General features: G+C 37.8%; 1 pseudogene and 3 gene segments (V, D, J or C); 1 reads left to right on the top strand and 3 right to left on the bottom strand.

Moving 5' to 3' along the window:
• Window positions 1-6,600: 6,600 nt before the first annotated feature.
• On the bottom strand, window positions 6,601-7,252 carry LOC148965018 (immunoglobulin kappa variable 4-1-like). The segment is given in 2 exon segments: window positions 6,601-7,043; window positions 7,161-7,252. Coding segments are annotated over 2 exon segments (375 nt in total).
• Window positions 7,253-12,544: 5,292 nt separating this feature from the next.
• Window positions 12,545-13,190, bottom strand: LOC148965019 (immunoglobulin kappa variable 4-1-like). The segment is given in 2 exon segments: window positions 12,545-13,014; window positions 13,103-13,190. Coding segments are annotated over 2 exon segments (375 nt in total).
• Window positions 13,191-13,841: 651 nt separating this feature from the next.
• On the top strand, window positions 13,842-15,422 carry LOC120468039 (immunoglobulin lambda constant 7 pseudogene; annotated as a pseudogene).
• A 6,027-nt stretch (window positions 15,423-21,449) lies between these two features.
• Window positions 21,450-22,438, bottom strand: LOC120483652 (Ig kappa chain V region K29-213-like). The segment is given in 2 exon segments: window positions 21,450-22,254; window positions 22,341-22,438. Coding segments are annotated over 2 exon segments (366 nt in total).
• Between the last annotated feature and the right edge of the window lie 2,232 nt (window positions 22,439-24,670).

Genomic DNA, 24,670 nt, shown 5'->3' on the forward strand with positions numbered 1-24,670 from the left:
TGTTGTTGTGGACTATATACTGGAGGTATATTTTCAAGGGAAATTGCTAAATTTTTTATTATTTTAAAAATAAAAGAAAAATATCGGATTGGTATCGGTATCGGCCGATACTCAGAATTTTGATATCGGATCGGTTTTGAAAAAACGGTATCGTTGCATCCCTAATTTTTATGTGTGTAAATCACGTGCCCGCTCACGAGCGCTCACTCTTAACAGACACACTGACCCCGGTGCTGCTCACGCATAAAGCGCTCCCCGCTCACAGTAACCGTGTCGTCTCATTCAAATCAGCCAACTGTTGCTGTTAGCGAGCCGCGCACATTGGATACTCATATGAGTCAGGCTGCGAATGTACGTGCCCGCTTCAGCGCGCTCATGCTTACTAAATAAACGCCTCACCTCCGGCGCCGCGCACTCGCTACATTCCCTTTAGCCTTTAGCACATAGTGGATGAATAACGCAAACCCAGTCAAACGTTTGACTGCAGTATCTTATGTGCTTTATAATCCGGTGCGCCCTATATATGAAACATGTTCTCAAATAGGTCATTCATTGAAGGTGCGTAATATTAATATTTATATTCGTCTGTATTATAGTTATGGACCACGATTACGCTTTGCCTGCACGTTCTGCTGCTACAGCCAGCTCATTAGCTAAAGCTCAAACGTACCTGAAAAATATGACCGAGAAGGGTTTGGGACAGGAGAAGCATGACACAGGTAAACATTGGGGTTGCATTTAAAGCTTCTCGACAAGCTAAATCTACAGAGAGATGCCGTATATATTTTGTGAAACGATGATGTCATGTCATGACCTGAGCTGGTTGTCATTGACAGCGACAACAACTCCCGTGAGCCCACGCTCTTTCCCGACGTCATCAAAGTACGTCTTTTGTTATTATTTTAAACGAGTGACCCCTGGTGGCCAAAAATCGCATACTGTACGTTTAATGAGTTTATTAGACAAAATCATAGGCCTGACCAAAGTCCCTTTAGGCAAGTCATGCCACTCAGCCACCGTCTTGGCATCGCCTCCGGGCAGCTTTTTCGGACTAACAAGACCAGGCTCCTGTTTAAAGCTGCTGTAGGTAACTTAGGAATTTAGTTTTTTACATATTTGATAAAACTGTCATTATGTCCTGACAGTAGAATATGAGACAGATAATCTGTGTAAAGTGACTGTGGATAAAAGCATCTGCCAAATGCATAAATATAAATACTTGGTACAGATAACATCCCTTAAAAATGTCCTCTACCTTTTTGAAACATGGGACTACAGTTCTAGAAGTTTTAGAAGAGACTAAATTTGATGTTGAAAAGACGTCCACAAACAACCCCATTTGGACCCACGACGTCAATATTAGACGTGCAAAAGACGTCGAATAAAGATGTCGCCTGGCGTTACAAATCAACCCCTTCAGTGGACCGAAATTGGACGTCCAAAAATGACATAGAAAAGACGTCACTGTAACGTCACATTGCGCAGTGGGTTGGATTATAGGATTTTCATGAAAAGTCACTTTTAACTGATAAAATGCAGCACTTCTTTCCCCCCAAAATGTCCATCACCTTCTGTATGCTATATTGCACAATACTGAATGCTCAGGTATATAGTATAGTAAACAAACTGTAAATCACTACTAATAAATGGTAGAGCAAACCGAATGCATGTAGAGGTTTAATAATTAGGGAAAGTTGTCAGTGTGAAAGTGTGATGAGATGGGAGATGAGTTTTTATATTTTGTGTAGAATGTATTTTAGATCTATTGCTCAAATTAATAATTGCATGTTTTTGCTCTGATTTTTTATTTATTTATTTATTTTTATAATTTAAGGATGACAAGCCGGAATGAAAACAAGCCGAAATTAAATAGGAGTAACTAGACTATTTTTAAAATGTATGGAGTAGACAGAACAGATAATCGAGTGGAAATGTAAGGAGTCGGCTGTAAAATAATTACTCCAGTAAAGTATAGATACCCAAAACGTCTACTTAAGTAAGGTAACAATTAGGGATGTCAACGATTAATCGATTATCGATTAATTGTCGATAAAACATGAATCGATCAAACTTCTCTATCATCCATTAACCAGGTCTATGCGTGTGCCTGCTGCTCAACCGCGAAACATGTAAGCGAGCGCGCCGGAGTTATGTTTGGGACTTCATCAGGACTACGTTTGCGTGTGTATTCGCAGCCTTTTGTTTTATGCAAATGTAAGTTGTAATAGTTTATTATGTGTAACGTTATGCCTTACTATATCTGATTTATCTCATATTGTCACAGTGTCTGGTTGTGTTCCCTTGTTTGTCACTAGAGGTCTGTTTGGGACTTCATCAGGACTACGTTTGCGTGTGTATTCGCAGCCTTTTGTTTTATGCAAATGTAAGTTGTAATAGTTTATTATGTGTAACGTTATGCCTTACTATATCTGATTTATCTCATATTGTCACAGTGTCTGGTTGTGTTCCCTTGTTTGTCACTAGAGGTCTTTGTGTTTAAGGTGTCCTTCACTATTGACTTCATTTCCCAGCATTCTGTCTGTCACTGTCACTCATCAGTTCATTGCACTCAGCTGTTTCCCGTCATCATTGTTCCCAGCTGTTCATTGTTAGTCTTGTTAGATCTGTGTATTTATTCCCTGTCTGTGTTAGTATGTGTACGGATTCGTTGTTCGATGGCACCACTTCTTTGGTCTGTTTCCTAGTTGGGTTGTGTTTGGTTTTCATGTTTGGTTTGATTATTTGGATTTTGCCTGGAAGACTATGATTTTGGATTGCCCTTTATAATAAACATCTGCAAATTGGATCTTCTGTCCCCTGTGTGTCGTGACACATATTGGATGAATTTTGTGAAGAATTGAAGCGTGATCTTTGGCTCAAACGGCAATGCACGACTAATAATTACTATTGGGAGTGTCATATTACATTACATTATAAAGACAACAATATGTAATAAAATGTGGTGAATAATTTGGGTTTAGTTGCCCTGTCGCGTTGTTCCAGAAAGAGCGCGTGCACAACATTCAGTCATTCTGAATGTCACATAACGTGGTTCAAGTTCACTTGTGCATTCACGTCATTTTTTGAAGATATTATTTGTAATATATGTTCATTTTGTATATATCTGACTAATCTCATATCGGTTGTGTTTCTTTGATTTAAATAACGAAAGTGCTCATCGGTTATTCATTCAGTCCGCGCTGCTCAAGCAGAAATGCACTACTAATAATAACAATGATTCATTTGTGACTGTCATCTTAGATAACATCAGAACACTATTTTATTAAATGGTTGTGAATTCATTGTGTTTGGTTGCTGTTTTCAGTGCGCGTCCACAACACATTCTGACAAGCACGCGTCTGAGGCGGCGTTGGTGACACGTTCTATGAGTCGTTATATTTGATTATTAAATAATTAATTTAATTTAATTATCTATAATATTGAAACATTTTACAATCCTACTAGCCCTTTATTTAGATTAAAAACCATTCTCTTTAATTTGGTGAGGAACATAGCGTTTTGAGCAGTAGCAGAGACCCTGTCCAGCTTTTGGCCGTACGCCATCCACTGCAGCAGACGCATAATTGATTGTTAATTTAAATGACGATCAATCATGGGAATTTGTGAAAATGGACATCCCTTTAGTTTTATATTTGACATTTTCAGGTCTGGTAATCTTACTGCGACCTTTCTCACACCAAGGGGGATTATAAGAGCTGCTGCTAAGGGACTGTTCGTTATTTATTTAAGGGACCACCGGAGGAGATTTGAGATCTGTGGTCAAAAAAAAACTTGACCCTCCCCTCGCCAGCAAATTTTCTATGACCCTCCAAAATGATTGTGAAAAAAGGCATGACCCTCCCCAATAATTTATTGATTACTTCTGTACTGGTTTGCGCTTGGCAAAGATGTTCAGATAGCCATGATAAACGACTAAACTCCTGCTTTCTCATCTTACTAGGGCTGTAACGATAGACCAAACCTACAATTCGGTTCGTATCACGAGTTTTGATTTGAATTTTTTTTTTTAAATCATGTTTTCGGTGCTGATGCAGTGGTGACGCGTTTATAGGCGCGTTTCCATTACAGATTTGTGCAAAAATTTTGCGATATTTTCCAAATGTCGATAAAAAACTATTGCGAAATGACGGTGTTTCCATTAACCGAAGTTTTGCGACTAAAACGTCTTTTTTTCCTCTCGCGAATAGGTTTATAACCTATTTTACAGCCATGCACCGCAGTAGACATTATTATTATTAATGGAAGGAGACGTGCTGTGTTATCCAAGCATTAATGGCAGGGAAAGACACAGAGTTCCTGGTGTTTCTACCTTATTTCTGCTTCGATGTCTTGTATCACACGAAATAAGTTCTGAGGAAATTATTTTGCAAATCGCAATTACGTTACATGCCAACATATAAGCAGTGCTATTACGTTGGTCCTTAACCTAATGTCTCATTGTTAATACGTAGGTTTAATACAATATTTTCAAAGATATGAAACGTACGTTTTTGTACGTTTGGATAGATGCTAAAACGTATAATATGGACGTATTTGCAACATTTAAACGTGACCTCATTAAGTTTTTACAGCTACAAAACGTTAACTATTTACGTATATTTCATATCATAACGATATCTGTATACTTTCACTTTTAAAGATAAATGTAACAAGACCCCTTAATCCTACTCCAAAAACCTAAACATATTTATTTTATACAGAATATAAAAAGGATAAAACGTAGGCCTAATGGACAGAGAGATGTGTAGGTAAATGAGTTTTAGCATTAAAATATCTTTCGAGCCACTAATCCTACTCCTACCCCTAAACCTAACCATAACCATTCCTTAAAACTACGTAGACTAACACAATTATGAAGAAAAAAAACATGTCGTAACGCTTCTTGAAGGCGCATTATTTGAATTCATCACCAGTGCGGATTTGACGTTTGCGGTCGCTGCTGAGAAATGAAGATGAAGATCACTGGATAAAAGGCTGAATTTGGATCTGTTTCTTTCAAACAATGTATGTATTCTAGGATTTGGTTTACATCAAGCTAATAAAATGTCTTTTGTGAATGTATCAGGAAGTTGTGTTTTATTGGAGAAAATGCTTTTTGTGTAAATATATTTATGAGTATCGTTGGCCTATTATATTAATAAATGCGAATGAAAACCTAATTGATATGACAGTTGAATGCAATAGAGTCACAACTTTAATGCCACGATTATGCATAAATAGTAAAGAAACCTGCTTTGGATGTATTATTCAGGAAAAACGTAATAGCACTGCTTATATGTTGGCTTGTAACGTAATTGCAATTTGCAAAATAGTTTCCTCAGAACGTATTTCGTGTGATACATAGTTGGTGTCTTGATGGCATTTCTTTGAGGTTTAGAGAGGCTATTCCTGTAATTATTGTTTCTTTTTTTAGAGTTGTCATGACAAAGACATTTTAAACAATGTCAACTTTGCATTAAGAGTGTCATAATTTACCGAATGACAACAGTCATAAACATTCATAAAGACTCCTTCATGTTCATGACAGTGTCATGTCAGTCTTATGCACACCCCTTCAAATAAAGTGTTACCCAATCTAGTAATTATATCTACTGTGTTTACGTGAATACTTTGATATATTTCTGTATTTATTTGGCCATTTAGCTGTGCAACCGAAAAGCTAATCAAATGATCAAACTCCTAACACAGTGTCCTAACTACAGTGTCTGTCCACAAAGTGTACAGACTGTCTGTCCACACTAGATGCGACTGTGAGACGCCACACGTCAATCAAAAATCACAGCCATTCAGAACAGCGAGTGGGCGGAGTCTCTCTGTGAAAGCGCACTGTTGACCCGCACTCGCTTTGGAAATGGGTAAGGACATAATCAAATCAAGAAATAACATTATTAAAAATCAAAACATTAACGAAATATATTCATTGACTAATTTTGTTATGACGTACAGTTGTATGTTTGCATATAATTCATTTTGAACGCTATATTATATGCTTTCAAAATCTGTCGCTTGTGGCACAGTGACCTATTTTTAACTAAAAATAAATAATGTGTACTCATAACCAGTGTAATTTCTTCATTCTGTCAGCCGCGACGTCGCAGAAAGAGGAACCGTTTCTAAATTAGAAGCTTTGTGTGTCGCCGGCGCGTCTGGTTAGGACAAAAACTCTGATTAACATGGAAAAGATATCTTTTATCACGTGTCGCGGCGTGTGCAGTTAGGACACGGTGTAAGGCACTGTATTGTGTGTCGTAACGTAACGTCGGCATAACGGCGACCATAAGTAAATGTTATGGATACAAACAATATTTTATATTTTTTATTAAGTTGTTCTTGTCTTTACTAAAATCTAAATTAGATTATCAAAGGGAAGAGTCACGAGGGATCAGTTTGATCGATGATTTTGGCTAACGTAATAGACTCGCTGTTTTTGCTGATGCTGAATCGTCTCTAGCATACAATACATTCATCACAAATGTAACTAAATTAATTAAGTAATTAATAAGTAATTACTCTGTATCACGTACACAGAAAAGCGTATATTACATTTACCTTTAAATGTTAAGTCTTTAGAAACTTTGAACTAAACATTGATATTGTGTAGTGTGTGATCCTCCATCAGCAGCTGCAGTTTCTCTCAGCTGTATCAGTGCAGTCACTGTGACGTCTGACTGACAGAGGTTTTTGTACGACTCTTTATCACTGTGTGAACACATCACCACTGTGATAACTCTGACAGTAATAATCTCCTGTATCTTCAGTCTGGACTCCACTGATGCTCAGAGTAAAATCACTGCCAGATCCACTGCCACTGAATCTAGATGGAGTTCCAGACTGGAGGTGGTTTGTCCAATAAATCAGGAGTTTAGGAGCTTCTCCAGGTTTCTGTGAGTACCAGGCTAATAAATGATAACCACTCCACACATACACATTACTGCTGGTTTTACAGTTTATTCTGACTTGTTCTCCTGGTTGAACTGCTGATATTGATGGACTCTGAGTTACAGTGATCTGTCCTCTACACTCTGGAAGAAAACACACACAAAAATGAAAATTATATATGATGATATACAGTATATGATCAAAATATATATATTTAACATTAAAAAAATAAATATTATTAAAACATGTATAACACAAACCTTGAATAAACAGTGCAATGGTCCAGATGAAGATGCAGATGTTGTTCATAGTTGTAGTTTAGTCTTGTGTGATGATGAAGAGTGTGTGTGTTCTGCTCTCAGTCATGAAGTGTTAAACTCACAGCACTATAAACACTCTCAGAGCACTGAAGCATGTGCTGACAATGCAAAGAAGTGGGCAGGATTTACAACAGCTTGTGCTGACAACACACTCATATACACTAGAGTTACACAATCATGACTTTATTTAGTGTGTTTATTGTGACTCCTGAGACCAATGGCGGATCTAGAAAATTTGACATGTATGTGAATTGATTTAACAAAACAAACATAAAACACTTTTAAACTATAGTAGTTTTTGTTTAATCAAAGGTTTGAGCCCAGTGCAGTGTTCAAACAAAACAAACTGTGCATCTTTTAAAAAGTAAAAGTAGAAAAAGCAAAATGAAAATTTATTTCAAAAAGTACAATAATTGTGTCCAAGGTGTAGTGGACTACAGATATAAAACAGTTGACAGTAACATCATTTCAACTAATGTTAACTAATACAACCTTTGATTTTAATAACGTATTAGTAAATGTTGGAATTAATATTAACTAAGATTAATAAATGCTGAAGATGTGTTGTTCATTCTTAGTACATGTTAACTAATGAACCTTATTGTAAAGTGTTACCGAAAATGTACTCTTGATACTCAAGTACTTTTAAAAACAAGTTCTTCAGTACTTTTACTCAAGTAGACATCTGACTGTAGTACTTTTACTTGTACTTGAGTAAAATTTAGCAAGAGGTATCTGTAGTTTTACTCAAGTAATAAAGCTGTGTACTCTGTCCGCCTCTGGATTTAATGTGACACTTTAGTAAATTATAAAGTGGAAAGTTACATGTTAGGGTTAGTGATATATTAATCTTATTTTTAAAACACAAGCTTTGAACTTATTTCTGATTATTATTATTATTAAATTGTTTTGTTTTTCTTGTTTTTCGTAGCAATACCTGGCAACATTTTACTGTCGGCATTAAAAAAAAGCTTATGGACAAACTGTAATTGCATAAACAAACGCAATGATCATCGTGATTATCTGTAAGAAATGTATAACACTATATTAAACTATAGCATAATACAGATCTGTAGGTTATGTTACAGAATGAAATTTGCCAAAAACTTACTGGCCAGCAGGAAGACGCCTCATGCTGTTTACTTAACCTTTCACAAAGTCGTCATAAAAACATTAATTAAAGCAGTGTTTCTTAACTAGTAATCTATTCTGTCAGCATATTTGTGTTTTGATCTGTGTGAATTACAAAAATATAAGACTTGTTAGACCTGCTTTTTTCTATATTTCTTTGCACAAAACTCTCCAGAAAGTGCAATTTAATGGTTTATTTTTCTTTTTTTTTTATCTACTTTTTTTCGTTCTCTTTTAAAGATAGGATGGGGGGCCCCATACTACCTTCGCCTTGGGCCCCCAATTAGCTAAATCTGCCACTGGTCTCATTCCTATTTAACACCTATTTATCCTATTTAACATTTTCCCCTCCACAGACGCACGTCGGTAAACTAGGGAATGAACTTGCGCTCCCTGGGCGGATCGGCACAAAAAAGAGGCGTGTTTCGGCGCAAACATTCCCTGGTGCTATTTTACACTTCCAGAAAACAATTGCGTCACTGACCAGAAAAAACCTGGTCTAAAGTCAGTGGCGCGTTGTTCATAATGCTATTTTAACCGCACATGCTTGGCCATAATGTAGCAGGTACACAACGCGCTTTGATTCTCTCATCAACAGATGCAGCAGTTTTTATTTTTGCAAATCATACATTATAACAAGGAAAAATATTAACACATGAGGGAAATCATTGTGCTTTACATGAAGATGAAAAAACCGAATTACCCATTTTTTAAGGCTAATTTTATTAAGGAAGGATCAGACCTGTTTGCCCAATAGTGGCAAGAAACATATGTATATAATGTTTAACCGACGCTGATGTGCGAGAGTTTCTCCCATCCCCATACACCGTCACCTCTCTGTCTTTCACTGTCTACAAGATCGTCGGTCTCATCGGCTGTGAACGCTCCTGACGCGCGCCTGGTAAACCCGCCGTTATAATAACAATCCGTCATGCAACATGCGCACCTGCTCTTAAAGGGTATGTTGGATGGCGCTCTGATTGGTTTATTTCACGTTACGCCCAAACCACACCTATGAATAATGAAGCTACTTCAGACCAACCCCTTTTAGATTTGCGCCAGAGGCATTTATCCCGCCGGGAAAACAGCAACAGCGCCGGGACCCGCCCACAAAGTCGCGCTGTGACATCGTTCGTTAAAATAGGGCCCAATATGTGAAAACCTCTAGTTATCCTTGTATTCAGGGGCGCAACTACCCAGTTTCAGAGGGGTATGCAGCAACAATTTTAGCGCCCCCCCCCCCCCCCAAAAAAAAAAATAAAATAAAATAAAATAAATGTAATGTAAGTGTGCTATGTAATAACTGAGTAGGAAGAAATCAGAGCTAACAGAAAAAAATAAGTGCAAAATTGTCGTTTATTAACACAATTAAACTATAGCAACTCCACCTTGATGAACCCCCCCTAAGAAAACTAAGCTCCATTGTAACAGCAATAGCAGTGTTTCTCACAGGATTTTAGGTAAAACTGTGGTAGGTGGACCTCTGTTTCTCTAGGGGGGTTCGGGGCATGCTCCCCCGTAAGAAAATTTTGTGTTCTGTAATGTTAAATTCAGCAGTCTGGTGCACTTTGAGAGTTCAAAATTAAAAGCTCCAACCCATATTCAGGGTGCAAATTAAACAGAGAAAAATTTGAACCTCTTTTAGTTAGTGTCTGTCTACATTACACTACTACATAATAATAGTTATAATATTAATCCCATGATAGTAATTGCCATTAAGGCTATTGTAAAACAAATGCACAGAAAAATAAAGGAAACTTTCATAATTCGTTTTGCACTAATTTCTATACTTGAAAGATACTTGCGCATAATGACATATTTCATGGGCCAGTGTGTCAGAAAAAAAAACTAAAGCTGACTTTTTTGACCAATGCATTACACCAGCACAGCGCCGCCAATTAAGCAAAAAACAAAACAAAAACAAACAACAAACAAACAAATGGGCCGCCGATGTATGAGTTTTGTGGGCCGTTAAGACAAATAAATTAAAAAAGGAAAAGCACGTCGGCCCAGCGGGAATCTCCCGGTAGTCCCGATGGCCACCGAGATATAGATAGCCTATGCCTGGATGTCACATTTTAAATCCTACCTGTTGGCTTTCAGCAATGCATGCAGTTATTTAGCTGCTGTTGCATCAATTGACATGCCATCTCCTTTTCTCTCTTTCTTTTTCTATTTTTAGCCCCACAGCATTTTGTTTTATCCATCTTTTTCGACGACAACTAACTACTCGTACCTGCTCGCTCAGAGCTCACGGCGCCCCCGCCCGCTCGCGATATTACCCGCCCCCCCTCTCCATGAGGGCGCCTACTCTTGTTAGTCCTCTAAAATTTTATATAACATTGAAGGAATGCAGAAATGATTTAGAAACGGACAACGGCAGCTACATATAGAAATACAATATAGCCTATATATATATATATATATATATATATATTTTTTTTTTTTTACCATCGCTTTGGCGCCCCCCATTGTGCTGCGCCCCTATGCGCTGCATATAGCGCATACCCACTTTTTGCGCCACTGCTTGTATTACATTACACTGTAGGGCCATATAGCTAATAAGTAGCTTATAACAAATATAAAATCTGAAAGATTTATCACATGCACACACCAGTTATGTTTAGACTACTTAATCCTATTGTATTTGTACCTGGTTTCATTGAGTGATATCTGAGAGGAATTAGATTTATAAGACTGCTTATCTCAGGGGTCCCGAACCTTTTTTGACCAAATAGCCTTTTTTTTTTATTTATGGTTAATGCATTTTTCCAAAAGAGCCACAGTAAAATAAATATATAATATTATTATTAAAGACGTGCTTTTTTCAGTTAAATTTCAACAGCATTAGGCTAATTATTAGGTCCATAAAAACAAACAAATATTTAGCAAACAAACTTTCAATATTATTAATTGTGAAGGGCTTTCACAGTGAGGTTGAGTTATCAACTGATGAGTATAGTTCCCTCTGTCTGCGTGTGTGTGTGTGTGTGTGTGTGTGTGTGTGTGTGTGTGTGTGTGTGTGTGTGTGTGTGAGACAGAGAGAGAGAGAGAGAGAGAGAGAGAGTACTTACAGTACTTACAATCTAGTAATTACATCTACTGTGTTTACGTGAATACTTTGATATATTTCTGTATTTATTTGTTCATTTAGCTGTGCAACTGATCAAACCCCTAATAACACCGTGTCCGAACTACACGTGACACGATAAAATTCCAGCGACACCAAGAGTGTCTGTCCACACTAGACGCGACTGTGAGACGCCACACGTCAATCAAAAATCACAGCCATTCAGAACAGCGAGTGGGCGGAGTCTCTCTGTGAAAGCGCACTGTTGGCCCGCACTCACTTTGGAAATGGGTAAGGACATAATCAAATCAAGAAATAACATTATTAAAAATCAAAACATTAACAAAATATATTCATTGACTAATTTTGTTATAAAGTACAGTTGTATGTTTGCATAAAATTCATTTTGAACGCCATATTATATACTTTCAAAATCTGTCGCTTGTGGCACAGTGACCTATTTTTAACTAAAAATAAATAATGTGTACTCATAACCAGTGTAATTTCTTCGCAGTAATAGGAACCGTTTCTAAATTAGAAGCTTTGTGTGTCGCCGTCGCGTCTGGTTAGGACAAAAACTCTGATTAACATGGAAAAGATACCTTTTATCACGTGTCGCTTCGTGTGCAGTTAGGACACGGTGTAAGGCACTGTATTGTGTGTCGTAACGTAACGTCGGCACAACGGCGACCATAAGTAAATGTTATGGATACAAACAATTATTTTATATTTTTTATTAAGTTGTTCTTGTCTTTACTAAAATCTAAATTAGATAATCAAAGGGAAGAGTCACGAGGGATCAGTTTGATCGATGATTTTGGCTAACGTAATAGACTCGCTGTTTTTGCTGATGCTGAATCGTCTCTAGCATACAATACATTCATCACAAATGTAACTAAATTAAACACGTGTTTAAACAACACCTGGGGAAACACGTATGTAACCGACTCGGCCTGTAACACATGTGTAACAGTAGCTGCCTATTACTCGAGTGTAATTACAATCTGTAAGTGCAGGCTGTAAAATGTTCATTACATTTTTTAATATGTTCTTACAATGTTTAATACTAAGTAATTAATAAGTAATTACTCTGTATCACGGACACAGAAAAACGTATATTACATTTACCTTTAAAGTCTTTATAAAGTTTGCTAGACATTGATATTGTGTAGTGTGTGATCCTCCATCAGCAGCTGCAGTTTCTCTCAGCTGTATCAGTGCAGTCACTGTGACGTCTGACTGACAGAGGTTTTTGTACGACTCTTTATCACTGTGTGAACACATAACCACTGTGATAACTCTGACAGTAATAATCTCCTGTATCTTCAGTCTGGACTCCACTGATGCTCAGAGTAAAATCACTGCCAGATCCACTGCCACTGAATCTAGATGGAGTTCCAGTATAACGGGTTGATGTATAATATATCAGGAGTTTAGGAGCTTCTCCAGGTTTCTGTGAGTACCAGGCTAATAAATGATAACCACTCCACACATACACATTACTGCTGGTTTTACAGTTTATTCTGACTTGTTCTCCTGGTTGAACTGCTGATATTGATGGACTCTGAGTTACAGTATACTGTCCTCTACACTCTGGAAGAAAACACACACAAAAATGATTAATATTTATTTCACATTTTAAGAGAATTTATAATTATTGTAAAAACTGTATTACACAAACCTTGAATAAACAGTGCAATGGTCCAGATGAAGATGCAGATGTTGTTCATAGTTGTAGTTTAGTCTTGTGTGATGATGAAGAGTGTGTGTGTTCTGCTCTCAGTCATGAAGTGTTAAACTCACAGCACTATAAACACTCTCAGAGCACTGAAGCATGTGCTGACAATGCAAAGAAGTGGGCAGGATTTACAACAGCTTGTGCTGACAACACACTCATATACACTAGAGTTACACAATCATGACTTTATTTAGTGTGTTTATTGTGACTCCTGAGACACTGAGGATGTGCAGATGAACGTCCATCTCTGTGTCCATATTCAGTCATGTGACCATCATCACTGCTACACTTCCACTAGATGAAGCGCCATCACTAAAGTAAGATCATGAATCATGAGTGTGTTCAGAAAGTATCAGGACTGATTGTGAATCTCTAATCAGAGTTCATGGTGTCACTCCATCTATCATGAAGCCTCATGTGTGTCTGAAATCATCAGATGGAGAAGAAACAGGCTGTTAAAGATGGACACATATTAGAGCTTGTTCACGTTTCATGAGATTCAGAACCAGTCCAGATACTTTTATAACACACCTTGAATATGAAAACATGCAAAACACAACTTTTAGATCTTCATTGTCACACTTTCTATTGACTTTGGCTCTAATATTCAATAAAGTCATTATTTGAACAGATTCTCACTGAAGATTGAAGTGTGAAGCTGCAGGTTTTTCTGTCAATCATGATGATTGATCTGCATATGAAGAACAGAAGCATCATTATGACAAACTCAAACACAACATCATCATCCATGATCAAAGAGGTCAAAGGTCACCTCAGAGGTCACAGCTCATCCCATATATTTCTTTAAACAGTGTTATATCAGAAAGCATTTAGTCAAATCTGAATGAGTGAGTGTTGAGAAGAGCTGAGGATCTTCTAATATCAGTGTGTTGAAGTGTTGTTTCTCTCTCTCTGCTGGAGTGTGTGTTCACTCGAGTGGAATAGAGGTTTTTGTACGAGTGTTTCATTAGATTGGATCACTGTGGTACACATTCGGTGGAGGAACTAAACTGGTGATCAGTAAGTCTGTCCATTTAATCATCTAATAAAAATATAATTTAGATTTCAGAAAGTGTTTTACAGTTGTTAATAATAAATGATTATTTTGATGATTAGATGTTGTGGTAAAACTTTACTTCAAGCTTTAATGTACGATACATTATAAAGGTTTTTATAATGTATGTTATAATGCAGTATATATATTTTCTTAAATAATTGCAACCACATTTAAAATGTATTATAATACTTAAAATATCTTGTTTCATCTGAAATTGTTTGTTTTTCATGAGTGTGAAAATGAATAGATAATATTATAATTTGTTAAAACTGTGGTTACAATTATTGATGAGATCATACATGCAATATGTATAAAGGCTTTAATTAAAGTGTTACTGATATTTTTGTATAAATATTTAATCTAAAACAATGATATTATTATCAGAATAGCATTATTCCTTTCAACTAAATCAATACAATTCTAAGCATATCTCTATACTGTGTCTCACTATGAGTTTATTCAGTTTATTACAGGTTTGTTTTTCCTTCATTTATTTCTACACTGAGTTCATATTTAGTTCATCTTTTATTGTAGAAATCATACATGTAAAAAGAGATTTGACATCAGAATGTAAATGTTGCTCCTTTCTGTAGTTCAGTCAATGATACTGAATCTCTTTTGCTCATGTTGTGCTTATAATTCAGTGCTTTATAATACAAACACAGACGTTGTTTTCTAGTTCTTATAAGTTATATACATTTCTTTTTATGTGAGCTTGAGTCAAACTTTTACATTGAGTTTTTTATCTGTTGAATATCTCACTTGAGTACAAACTAACTTTATTTTGGGATTTCCAATTAAACTGAATTAAAGCAGTCTGTGTATTCCAATGTTTAGTTTGATTGATGCGGTGTGTGTGTGTGTGTGTGTGTGTGTGTGTCTCCTGCAGCTGGTCCCACAGTGAAGCCCTCAGTGTCTCTGCTGCCGCCCTCTTCTCTGCAGATCTCTGGAGACTCAGCCGCACTGCTCTGCCTGCTCAGCTCTTACTCTCCACAGGGGGCGCTGGTGAGCTGGACACTGGACGGGTCAGAGGTCACCGAGGGGGTTCTGACCAGCGCAGAGAGCCAGCAGGACGGCCGCTACAGCCGCAGTAGCGTCCTGACCCTCAGCAAAGCACGCTGGGAAGAGGGAGAGCTGTACGTCTGCAGAGTAACACATGATGGAGCTCCTCATGAGGTCTCGTTCCACAAGAGCTCTGAGTGCTGATGTTTCTCTCCTGAAGATGAGCCGTATCTGAGTGTCCTGTGTCAGGCAGGATTCACATGAGTCTAGTGCTGCAGCTGGAGTGCTTTACAACTCAATACTCAAACAGTGTGTGTGTGTGTGTGTTTGCTGCAACATTCAATAAAGCTTCTCAACAAGTTCACTTTGTGTCTGACAACATCATTCAACTAACAGATGAAGATGCAGGAGCTTTTCAGAAGGTTGATGTGGCAGTAAATGTCAAATAAAGCTCTTGGGGTTTGAACATGGTCTCTGGAGACAGAGCTGCTCTATTCTGAGAGATCACAATCACTCCACCCTGACAATGCAAATGGGCTTTCAGTCTCACTCTCTGATTGGTCACATCATCTGGACTGGAACACTTTCACTTCTGCTGCACATTTACATCTAAAGAAGGTTGTGATACTTCATATATATAAAGTATAATAAAAATGATTAAGAAACCATGATCACAACTCAAGAATCAGCCGTTGTGACAGTATTTGTGTAATAATGTAAACATTTCTAATAAATATGGAGTTCAGTCATGAAACTCTAGATCAGGTTCTCCAGCTGGACACATTTTGGACGTCTCTCTAATCTGACAAACATTTCAGGTGTTGCAGTCTCTCTATATTCAAATGTCAGAAGAGAAAATATATGTAGGCTACTAAATATTTATTAGATTAATTATATGAAATAGTCTAAAATGGCTGGATTGTCTGAGAGGAAAAGTAATTATTAAGGCGTATAATTCTTTGACGTGTTGACTCCAAGATGTCTTTGATAACATTATGATAGCATTGAGGAAGAAGTTTTTTTTTTGTAAAGGTGTAATTCACTATGAATACCACAATGAAATGTTAATGCAATATCAGTAAAGATATTTGTCAAATATACAAAAATTATTTTAAATGACTATGGTATTTTTAAATATTATTTTTCTTAAGGTGTAAGCCTATGTGTAGCTCATTGTAGCTATGCTTTAAATATTGTAGCCGAAGTCTAAATTTGTGTAGCCTGTAATGTGTAATAAAAAGTCAGCACGAGATTACAGTTGCAAAAACAGAACAGTTTATTGAAAATAAGCAACAATACAACGAAAGTGTCACAGTCTGCGTCTCCAGCACTACACTTCCCAAGATCCTCTTGTCTCCTCTCCTGAACTCACTCCCTCATTAGCCACCTGTTCCTCGTTTTGTTCATCTGTTTCACCTGTTTTCACCCCATTTAGCTTAATTCCTCTGTGTATTTAGTTCAGTTCAGTTCCATTCAGTCTTGGTCGGTCGATGTTGCATGTTACCTTGTGTTGCTCCTACCTGTATTCTTGTGATATATATTGATAGTAAAAGTTCTCTTCGTTGTAATCTGGACTCTGTCTGCTCTTCTGCCTGCACCACACCGTGACAGAAAGTAACAATAATAATGTCAATACAACACAAAGAAATGAAATTTAAACACAAAGAACAGAAAATTATTGAGAAATAGGCTATAAAAAATACAACAACAAAAAATGCTATTTATAGGCTATATGCAATGCAAATATTTTAATTTAACTTTAGTTTTAACATGAACATTATTTGTTTAGGTCCAAATAGAAAGTTTAACATTAACATTTTTAACGTTTATTGAAATTATTTTTGAACAATTGAAGTTTTCTAATTAAAATGAACATTTCTTTGTTTAATATAGAGTAATTAAGAAGCAGGCTTTGGAAAACCTTCTGGCATTAGTGCTGCGACTGCGGGCGGTTGTGGAGAGGATTTCATGGACTTTCAGCGACAATTTCCACTGCAACGACATTGTCGTTTTGAATGTTCACTTTTAATAAGGAAGTCCTCCTCCACGTCCTGTCCATCCTCTACAAGTTTAGAAAAGAGTGATGTGTGCTGTGGCAGTGGCTTTGGACATGGACGTTTTTTGCAGCATGTTGCATTTTTGGCAACGGTGAAATTTGTTTTTGGGGAAAACTCAAAATGTGCAATTCCCTCAGTTGCGGGACACAGCGACCTCGGCCGGTTAATGACGCCGGACACAGCTGTTACCGGTTGCTCTGTTTATGTCACCCAGCCCAGGCCATGATGGGATTTCTTGGATTTCGGTTTCTTTCGTTGTTGTAATAAACAGTTCTCCATCGAATTCCCTTGTGGTCAAAGAGGTGAACTGGTCGCATTTTCTGTAGCAAATCAGTCCAATTTGAGCATCCCAGAGCTGTAGCTTTATCCTGCGGTGAGGTCCTCCACCTGAGCGCTCTGAGTTTCCAGCTGTTCCAGCAGTTTTTAAGTATAATTTAAAATAATATAATTTACTTAAGAACTTACATGTTGCTTTTGGGACATTTTTTATCCTCCTCCACGGTCCGTTTAGATTTATTTGGAGGGTCTCTGTAGTCAAACTGCAGGTCGTTGACCACCGTCAGGCGTGCTCTTCTTCCACATATTATGTTCAAGCCCTCACCTGAACGACCTAAAAGGAAGACATGATGAAATTAGACATAAATATAGACTTCTGTTTGTAGGAAAATAAAACAATCTTAGAAAGTTGATTAAATACTTACTTGGTTATTTTGTAATTCCAGTCAATTTAACTGACGATTTACAGTTTTGCGCTCGGATGAAAAGATCTCTTTTTTCAACGCAAAAAACGGCAACTTGGTGGTAGTTGTCAATCTGCAATATCTGTTTTTTAAATGCTGATTATATAATTATGGACACGTTGTGTGAGTATCCGGTTACACACGTGTCGTCCTCGTCCAGTTTGATTCTCTTGGATGCGGATGCCATGATGAGCTGTCAGTAGGAGAATGTGATACAAGGTTGATTTTACACACTTTTATAACCTACGCCCATCAGAAGTCAGACAAGGCTAGACAATGATAGATATCAAGTCAAAAGGGTTGAATTAAAGGACAAGCAGTCTTGCCAAAATGAAACATGTTACTAGGCTATTCATAGATGCCACCTACGTCACTCCAAACCGAACGCCGCCATATTTACGCCCGATCTCGCCCGGTACAGCCGCCCAAACTGCCCATTTGACTGAGACGGAGAGACAGAGATACCTGGAGAAAATTTGTATTTTAGCCTCCGATCCTTATTTCTTACCCCCAGTTTTATTTTTTTATCCATTATTATCTGCCCCAGATAATACACATTTTACACATTTTAGATGTCTTCCCTATCTGTATTAATTTCTTTTTTGTCTTGGAGAGTCTCTACCATAGTAAATTGATAAGTTGAATCATCATTAAAAAGACACAATGTTCAGTTTTGGTCCAATACTACTGAACCATGTGTTGTTTTTTTTTTGTTTTTTTTTAGCTGTTTTGCCTCATTTTAACATAGTATGTTTTAATTTGAATAGAGTCTGTTGTCTAATGAATGACCTTAACCAACCGTAGATCATGTGGAACAAAACCTATTGTTGAAATCAGACAATATCCAACTCTTGCTGTATTTTCTAGAATGGTGAGTTCGATCTTTTGTACAGGGAATATAATGTTTTCTAATTTTGAAAATAGGGGTTTGATAGTGTTTAAGTGAAATTAAGTACATACATGTGTGTTTTAGATTGAAACAGTTTTTTCTTTTGTAAACTTGTCTTTAAAAGCAGAGGCGGACAGAGTAAAAGTACAGATGCCCCTTGCTAAATGTTACTCAAGTGTAAGTAAAAGTGTGACCGGTGCAGGCCGGGGTGGACTCGGATGACCAGTCGGCCCTTCTGACCAGACACCACCGTGAGGAGCCGACGCCACAGGTGCGCGACAGAAAGACGACAGAGGCGGAGATCATTTCAAAGGAGTAACAATCTTTATTGAACACAATATAGTAATGAGCACGAAGTTGATGTACTTCAGCGTCTTCTCTAGGTCTTCTTCAGTTATAGCTAGTTTCTGACCGAACGTCACCACTTCGCCCCACGGCGACTCCACCAACGATACGCCTTCTTTCAGACGGTAAGTACAGAGGTTAAGATTCGATACGTACGACTGATCTTTTAGGGCATAAAACGAAAGTGGCTTTCACATGGTGGAGCAATGATGGGAGTGGCACCATAAAAGTAGAGATTGCATTAAGAGATTAGGGGGTGCGTTCATTAATTAACTCTGAGCGCAGTTTCCGAACCGTCAAGAGTGTAGCAGAGCGAATTTACAAACGCACCCTAGGTTAACAAGTTCAACTGTGAACATTTCGGTGTGTAGCCTAATATGCTTAGAATTAAAAACAGTTAAATGATTAAATAGTATGAAGGATAAAAGTGCCTTGTGTCACTCCAAGTAGACGACCACCCGCATCCTAGAATCACCCCAAAACCACCCAACCTATGGTTACCTTGAGATGAAAAGGCACGGAGAATCTTTCTAGACTGGACCACACGGAGAAAGGGCAGAAGATTTTCTTCACTTAGAAGGCTCATGTCCTCCTTGTTCTCCACACCAAGTTCCTCCAGGCCTGCCATCAAGGTAGTTAGTGTTTCTGCGGGGAGGTCCGGAAGTACTGCCAAGACAGCCCTCCTGAGCTCCTCCTGTGCTGGAGCCATGTTTCTGGAAAGGAGTGATGGAGACAGATCATTGTAATGTCACACATTGTGTAGGCTGACAAAGGACAAAAATCCAGTAGATCATCATGCCTAATGCAAACAAACTGCTCTTGAGGTGTCCCCAAAACACTATAGACCCCAATGTCCCTCAACTTAACAAAACAATATTTTTCAGAGACAAAGGACACAGAGCCATGGTGCACAATGACCAGCTCTATCTTGCCAACCTCCAACTCTTCTTCAGTTTTCCCCAGCTAAATAAACATGCCCTTTTTGTATGATGTGCCCTTCACCATCACTGTGTAAGATGCTACTGTATCTTTAGATTCAAAATGCAAACCAACAACAGCTTCTCGGATTTTGTCACTAGCCATGTTTCCATCGACACGTTTTTATCCGAATTAAGTGATATCGAATGAAAAATGCCTTATGGAAACAGTAAAATTCGATGAAATTTCATGAAAATCGACTAAAATGAAATACGTTCGGTCTCATCGGATTTTCTCTTGATCGATATACGGCTAATGCGATAAAAGCTGATGGAAACGTTATTTGCCGAATAAATAATGAATTGCGATTAAGTTTTATGCCCTTTTATGGTTGCAACACGTCAGAAGACGAGTTCATTTCCGGTCTGTTTGCGCACACATGGCGGACGTCAACAAAGACAGATGTAAGTGGACAAAGCAAAAAAAGATGCTTCAACCAAAGGGTTTCCGTGAACCACGATCTCCCAGAACTGATGGAGCGCTCGTTCCCACACCACAGTCACCTCCGCTGTCGTCGGGCATAAACGGGCATCATCATAGCAATGTTTATAGCGTCGCTGTTTTCTTAGGTTAGTTTTGCTTGTTTTTACGTGGCTTGGTTGAATTGTAATGTATAATGTGGTCTGTTATTTCTAGTTAACAGACTGCGGCGCTGCTATAACACACCGTTGCCATGGATGCAGTTCAGAGACGTAACAGACTATTTTCTTTAGCAGAAGCAATACTCGTTTTTAAATCAATAAACTCGTTTTTAAGTCAATATTTTGTGTCAAATAATGTATTTATTTATTTATTTGGTTGATTTATATGTAATAAGCAGGATAATATATAGCGAGGCGGTTGTTAGCGAATACAACCGCTTCAACAACCACCTCGCGTACATTATCCCATACATATGTCGCTATCAACTGGCACATAAGCATTATTAGCCTTCAACTTGTGAAATACTTGATCATTTGTTGGTAGATGGCGCAATCCGTTTTGTCTAACAAAAGGTTGTTCGCAAAAGTTTGCTTGAATGTTGTTCGATTCAGTGCGAAAATGGATGGAAACATCTTAAAATGTCTCAAATCAATTCGATATACCAATTTGATCGCAAAACAGCATGTGACGTCATTACGTACAGGTTTTTATTCGCTTTAAAGCCGTTTGATGGAAACACACTTTCACCAGCTTTATCCGCATGTGTTTTTTCTACCGAACTTCCGATAATTCGATTGACAAGTGGATGGAAACATGGCTAGTGTTTCAGTTTCATTGTCCAACCCCTGTAGCTACTACGGTTACAGAAACACCAGCTGTCAAAAGAAAGAGATGTTGTACCAGTGAAGTGACCCCATGATAACTGGACTGGACTACAGTGAGAGCTTTCCTGAGAGTGGGCAGAGTGGGGAACACAGCTACTGTAAAGACCCATCCATACTGAGAGCTGAGTAGCATGATCTGATGAAGCCTGTGGAGAAACTGACGGATGAGTGAACCAGACTGAGGGCAGAGGTCGGACAGGGTGAGGAAGTTATCTTTCCAGCAGGAGGTGTTCAAAGTACATCATATAAGTTTACTGAGTACATCCTAATAAATGAATAAAGTGTGTGAAAGGTTTGATATTGTGTAGTGTGTGATCCTCCATCAGCAGCTGCAGTTTCTCTCAGCTGTATCAGTGCAGTCACTGTGACGTCTGACTGACAGAGGTTTTTGTACGACTCTTTATCACTGTGTGAACACATCACCACTGTGATAACTCTGACAGTAATAATCTCCTGTATCTTCAGTCTGGACTCCACTGATGCTCAGAGTAAAATCACTGCCAGATCCACTGCCACTGAATCTAGATGGAGTTCCAGTATAAAGGGTTGATGTATAATATATCAGGAGTTTAGGAGCTTCTCCAGGTTTCTGCTGATACCAGGCCATACGATTACCACTAAACACATTACTGCTGGTTTTACAGTTTATTCTGACTTGTTCTCCTGGTTGAACTGCTGATATTGATGGACTCTGAGTTACAGTGATCTGTCCTCTACACTCTGGAAGAAAACACACAACAATGATTAATATTTATTTCACATTTTAAGAGAATTTATAATTATTATAAAAACTGTATCACACAAACCTTGAATAAACAGTGCAATGGTCCAGATGAAGATGCAGATGTTGTTCATAGTTGTAGTTTAGTCTTGTGTGATGATGAAGAGTGTGTGTGTTCTGCTCTCAGTCATGAAGTGTTAAACTCACAGCACTATAAACACTCTCAGAGCACTGAAGCATGTGCTGACAATGCAAAGAAGTGGGCAGGATTTACAACAGCTTGTCTGTGTCCTGTGTCTTTTATTGACTATATCTCCCCTTACCAGTAGAGGTGGGCAGATCGATACTAATATCGATAATATCGATACCAACGTTGGTATCGGTATTGATCGATACCAACGTGAAAATATCGATACTTAAGTTTCAGTTTCTCTCGTTTTGCGACCTGACCGTGTTTGTCAAAATGCTGCAGCGGTCGCAGAGCAGAGCAAGCTCTCTGTGATCCTAGTGCTGCTCTCGCCCCCCTCTCCTGTGTTGTACCGTCACGTGACTCACCACTAGCGCGCTCCAGGACTACCACCAGTCAGGCACGCGCGGCCGCGCATTTCTACTCTACAGCAGCACAATCAGAGACGGAGAACTTGTGACTTTGTTTATTTAAGAAAAAAAATACCGAAAAGAAGTGCACTAAAGAAGAGAAACATTTTTTTGTTAACATGCTACTTGAAAAGAGAATTTTTTTTTACATTTTTTATATTTGTGAAGTAATAATTTTGTAACTTTGTTTAACAGAAGTAACCAAAAGTTGTTTCTGAACAAAAGCTTTTGTAGTACTGATTTTAACTGATTAATAACCCAAAATGCAAATCACAAAAACAAAAGTGATGAAAATTCATTTAGATTTAGGCCATGTCCACACGGACACGGGTATTTTTATAACCGTGCCTTTTTACGCGGTTCGGCCGTTCGTCCACACGGAAACGCAGTATCAGGATACTGAAACCGAACATTTTTGAAAACCCCTGCCAGGGTGAGTATTTTCTGAAACGCCGGTTGCTGCGTTGTCGTGTAGACAGTGAAACCGGAGTTTTTTCAGCGCTGACGGCTTCTGATTGGCTAACGTGGCTTTACGGTTAGGTTTATATCGCCGCCTGCTGGTGTTGCATGCTCTTGACAGCGCTTGAAAGCGTGTTTTTGCGTTTTCATGTGGACAGAGGTTTTTTTTTTTAAACGCAGGAGGGAAAAACTCTGGTTATAAAAATACCTGTGTCCGTGTGGACAAGGCATTAGGTTGAAGAGGCATCCACCCTAATTATTAAAAAGTATCGGTATCGGTATTGGTATCGGTATCGATACTGGCCCTGTATTTACTTGGTATCGGATCGATACCAAATCTAGCGGTATCGCACACCTCTACTTACCAGGTGTTAAATGAGTAAATTGTCATGGAAATACATGTTAAATGAGTCAAGGCTGTGAAAAATGGCAAATGCCATTCTTTGAAGTGTATTTATTGTTTTTATATTGATGTCTAAAAGTTTGGTTCAAGTTAACCAACTGGTGAATGCTAAACTGATGGCAGAGACCATGCAGTTACAGAAATATGAAAAACAAAGTGAATTTATACATTATTTGTGTTTTTGAGTACTAATTTAAGTTTTTCTGTGGTGGAAATACATTAGCTACTAAAACTTCTCTGTCGTTGTGGAGAGCGCAGTGCATGGTTGTATTATAGCAACGACAGCCATGGGCAAATCGGACCGAATTTTACTATTAATAATAAAGATAAGCTACTGTGCTTTATAAATGTCAGGATCTTTATTGACTCATTCTTTTTATAGAGTTGATTTAAATGCTGAAATATGAGGTTTATCTTTTTATAAAAACTTTTTTGTGTTAACCTTTTTTTTTTAGTTTAGTAGGTAACATAAAAGACACTCCTTTAAAACAAATCTTTAATGTTATTAACTTGGTGAATTGATTTCATTGTGTATTAGGCTTTTTTGAACAAGATTCTGTGTTTATGATAATTTTGGTCACTATATTCATGAAATGAAAATAATTTTCATATTGATCAACTAAAATCAACTTTAATTATGTGTTTTTACAGCAGCCTATAATATGCAAAGTACAATTTTCTATTTTCTAAATAATCTCTGATTCTGTCCTCTTCTCTGACATTTAAGAGTGACATATAGGGCTACAAAAGCTATTTTAGGTCTATAACAGTTTGGATAGTTGTTAATATGAGAGCTGTTGGAAATTATTTAAGAGATAGCCTAAGTATTGTGTTACTAAATAAGTATCTCTTTGACCCTTTAACTTTTAAAAACTCCATTGCGTGACAAATTATAGTTTAAGAAGTCATAACTAAAAGTGTGCAATGCAGAGCTCCCTTTCAAGGGAACTTCGAGC

This window comes from Pimephales promelas, chromosome 25 (assembly GCF_988280905.1).
Source record: "Pimephales promelas chromosome 25, fPimPro1.hap1.1, whole genome shotgun sequence".
In the NCBI taxonomy this organism is placed as follows: Eukaryota; Metazoa; Chordata; class Actinopteri; order Cypriniformes; family Leuciscidae; genus Pimephales; species Pimephales promelas.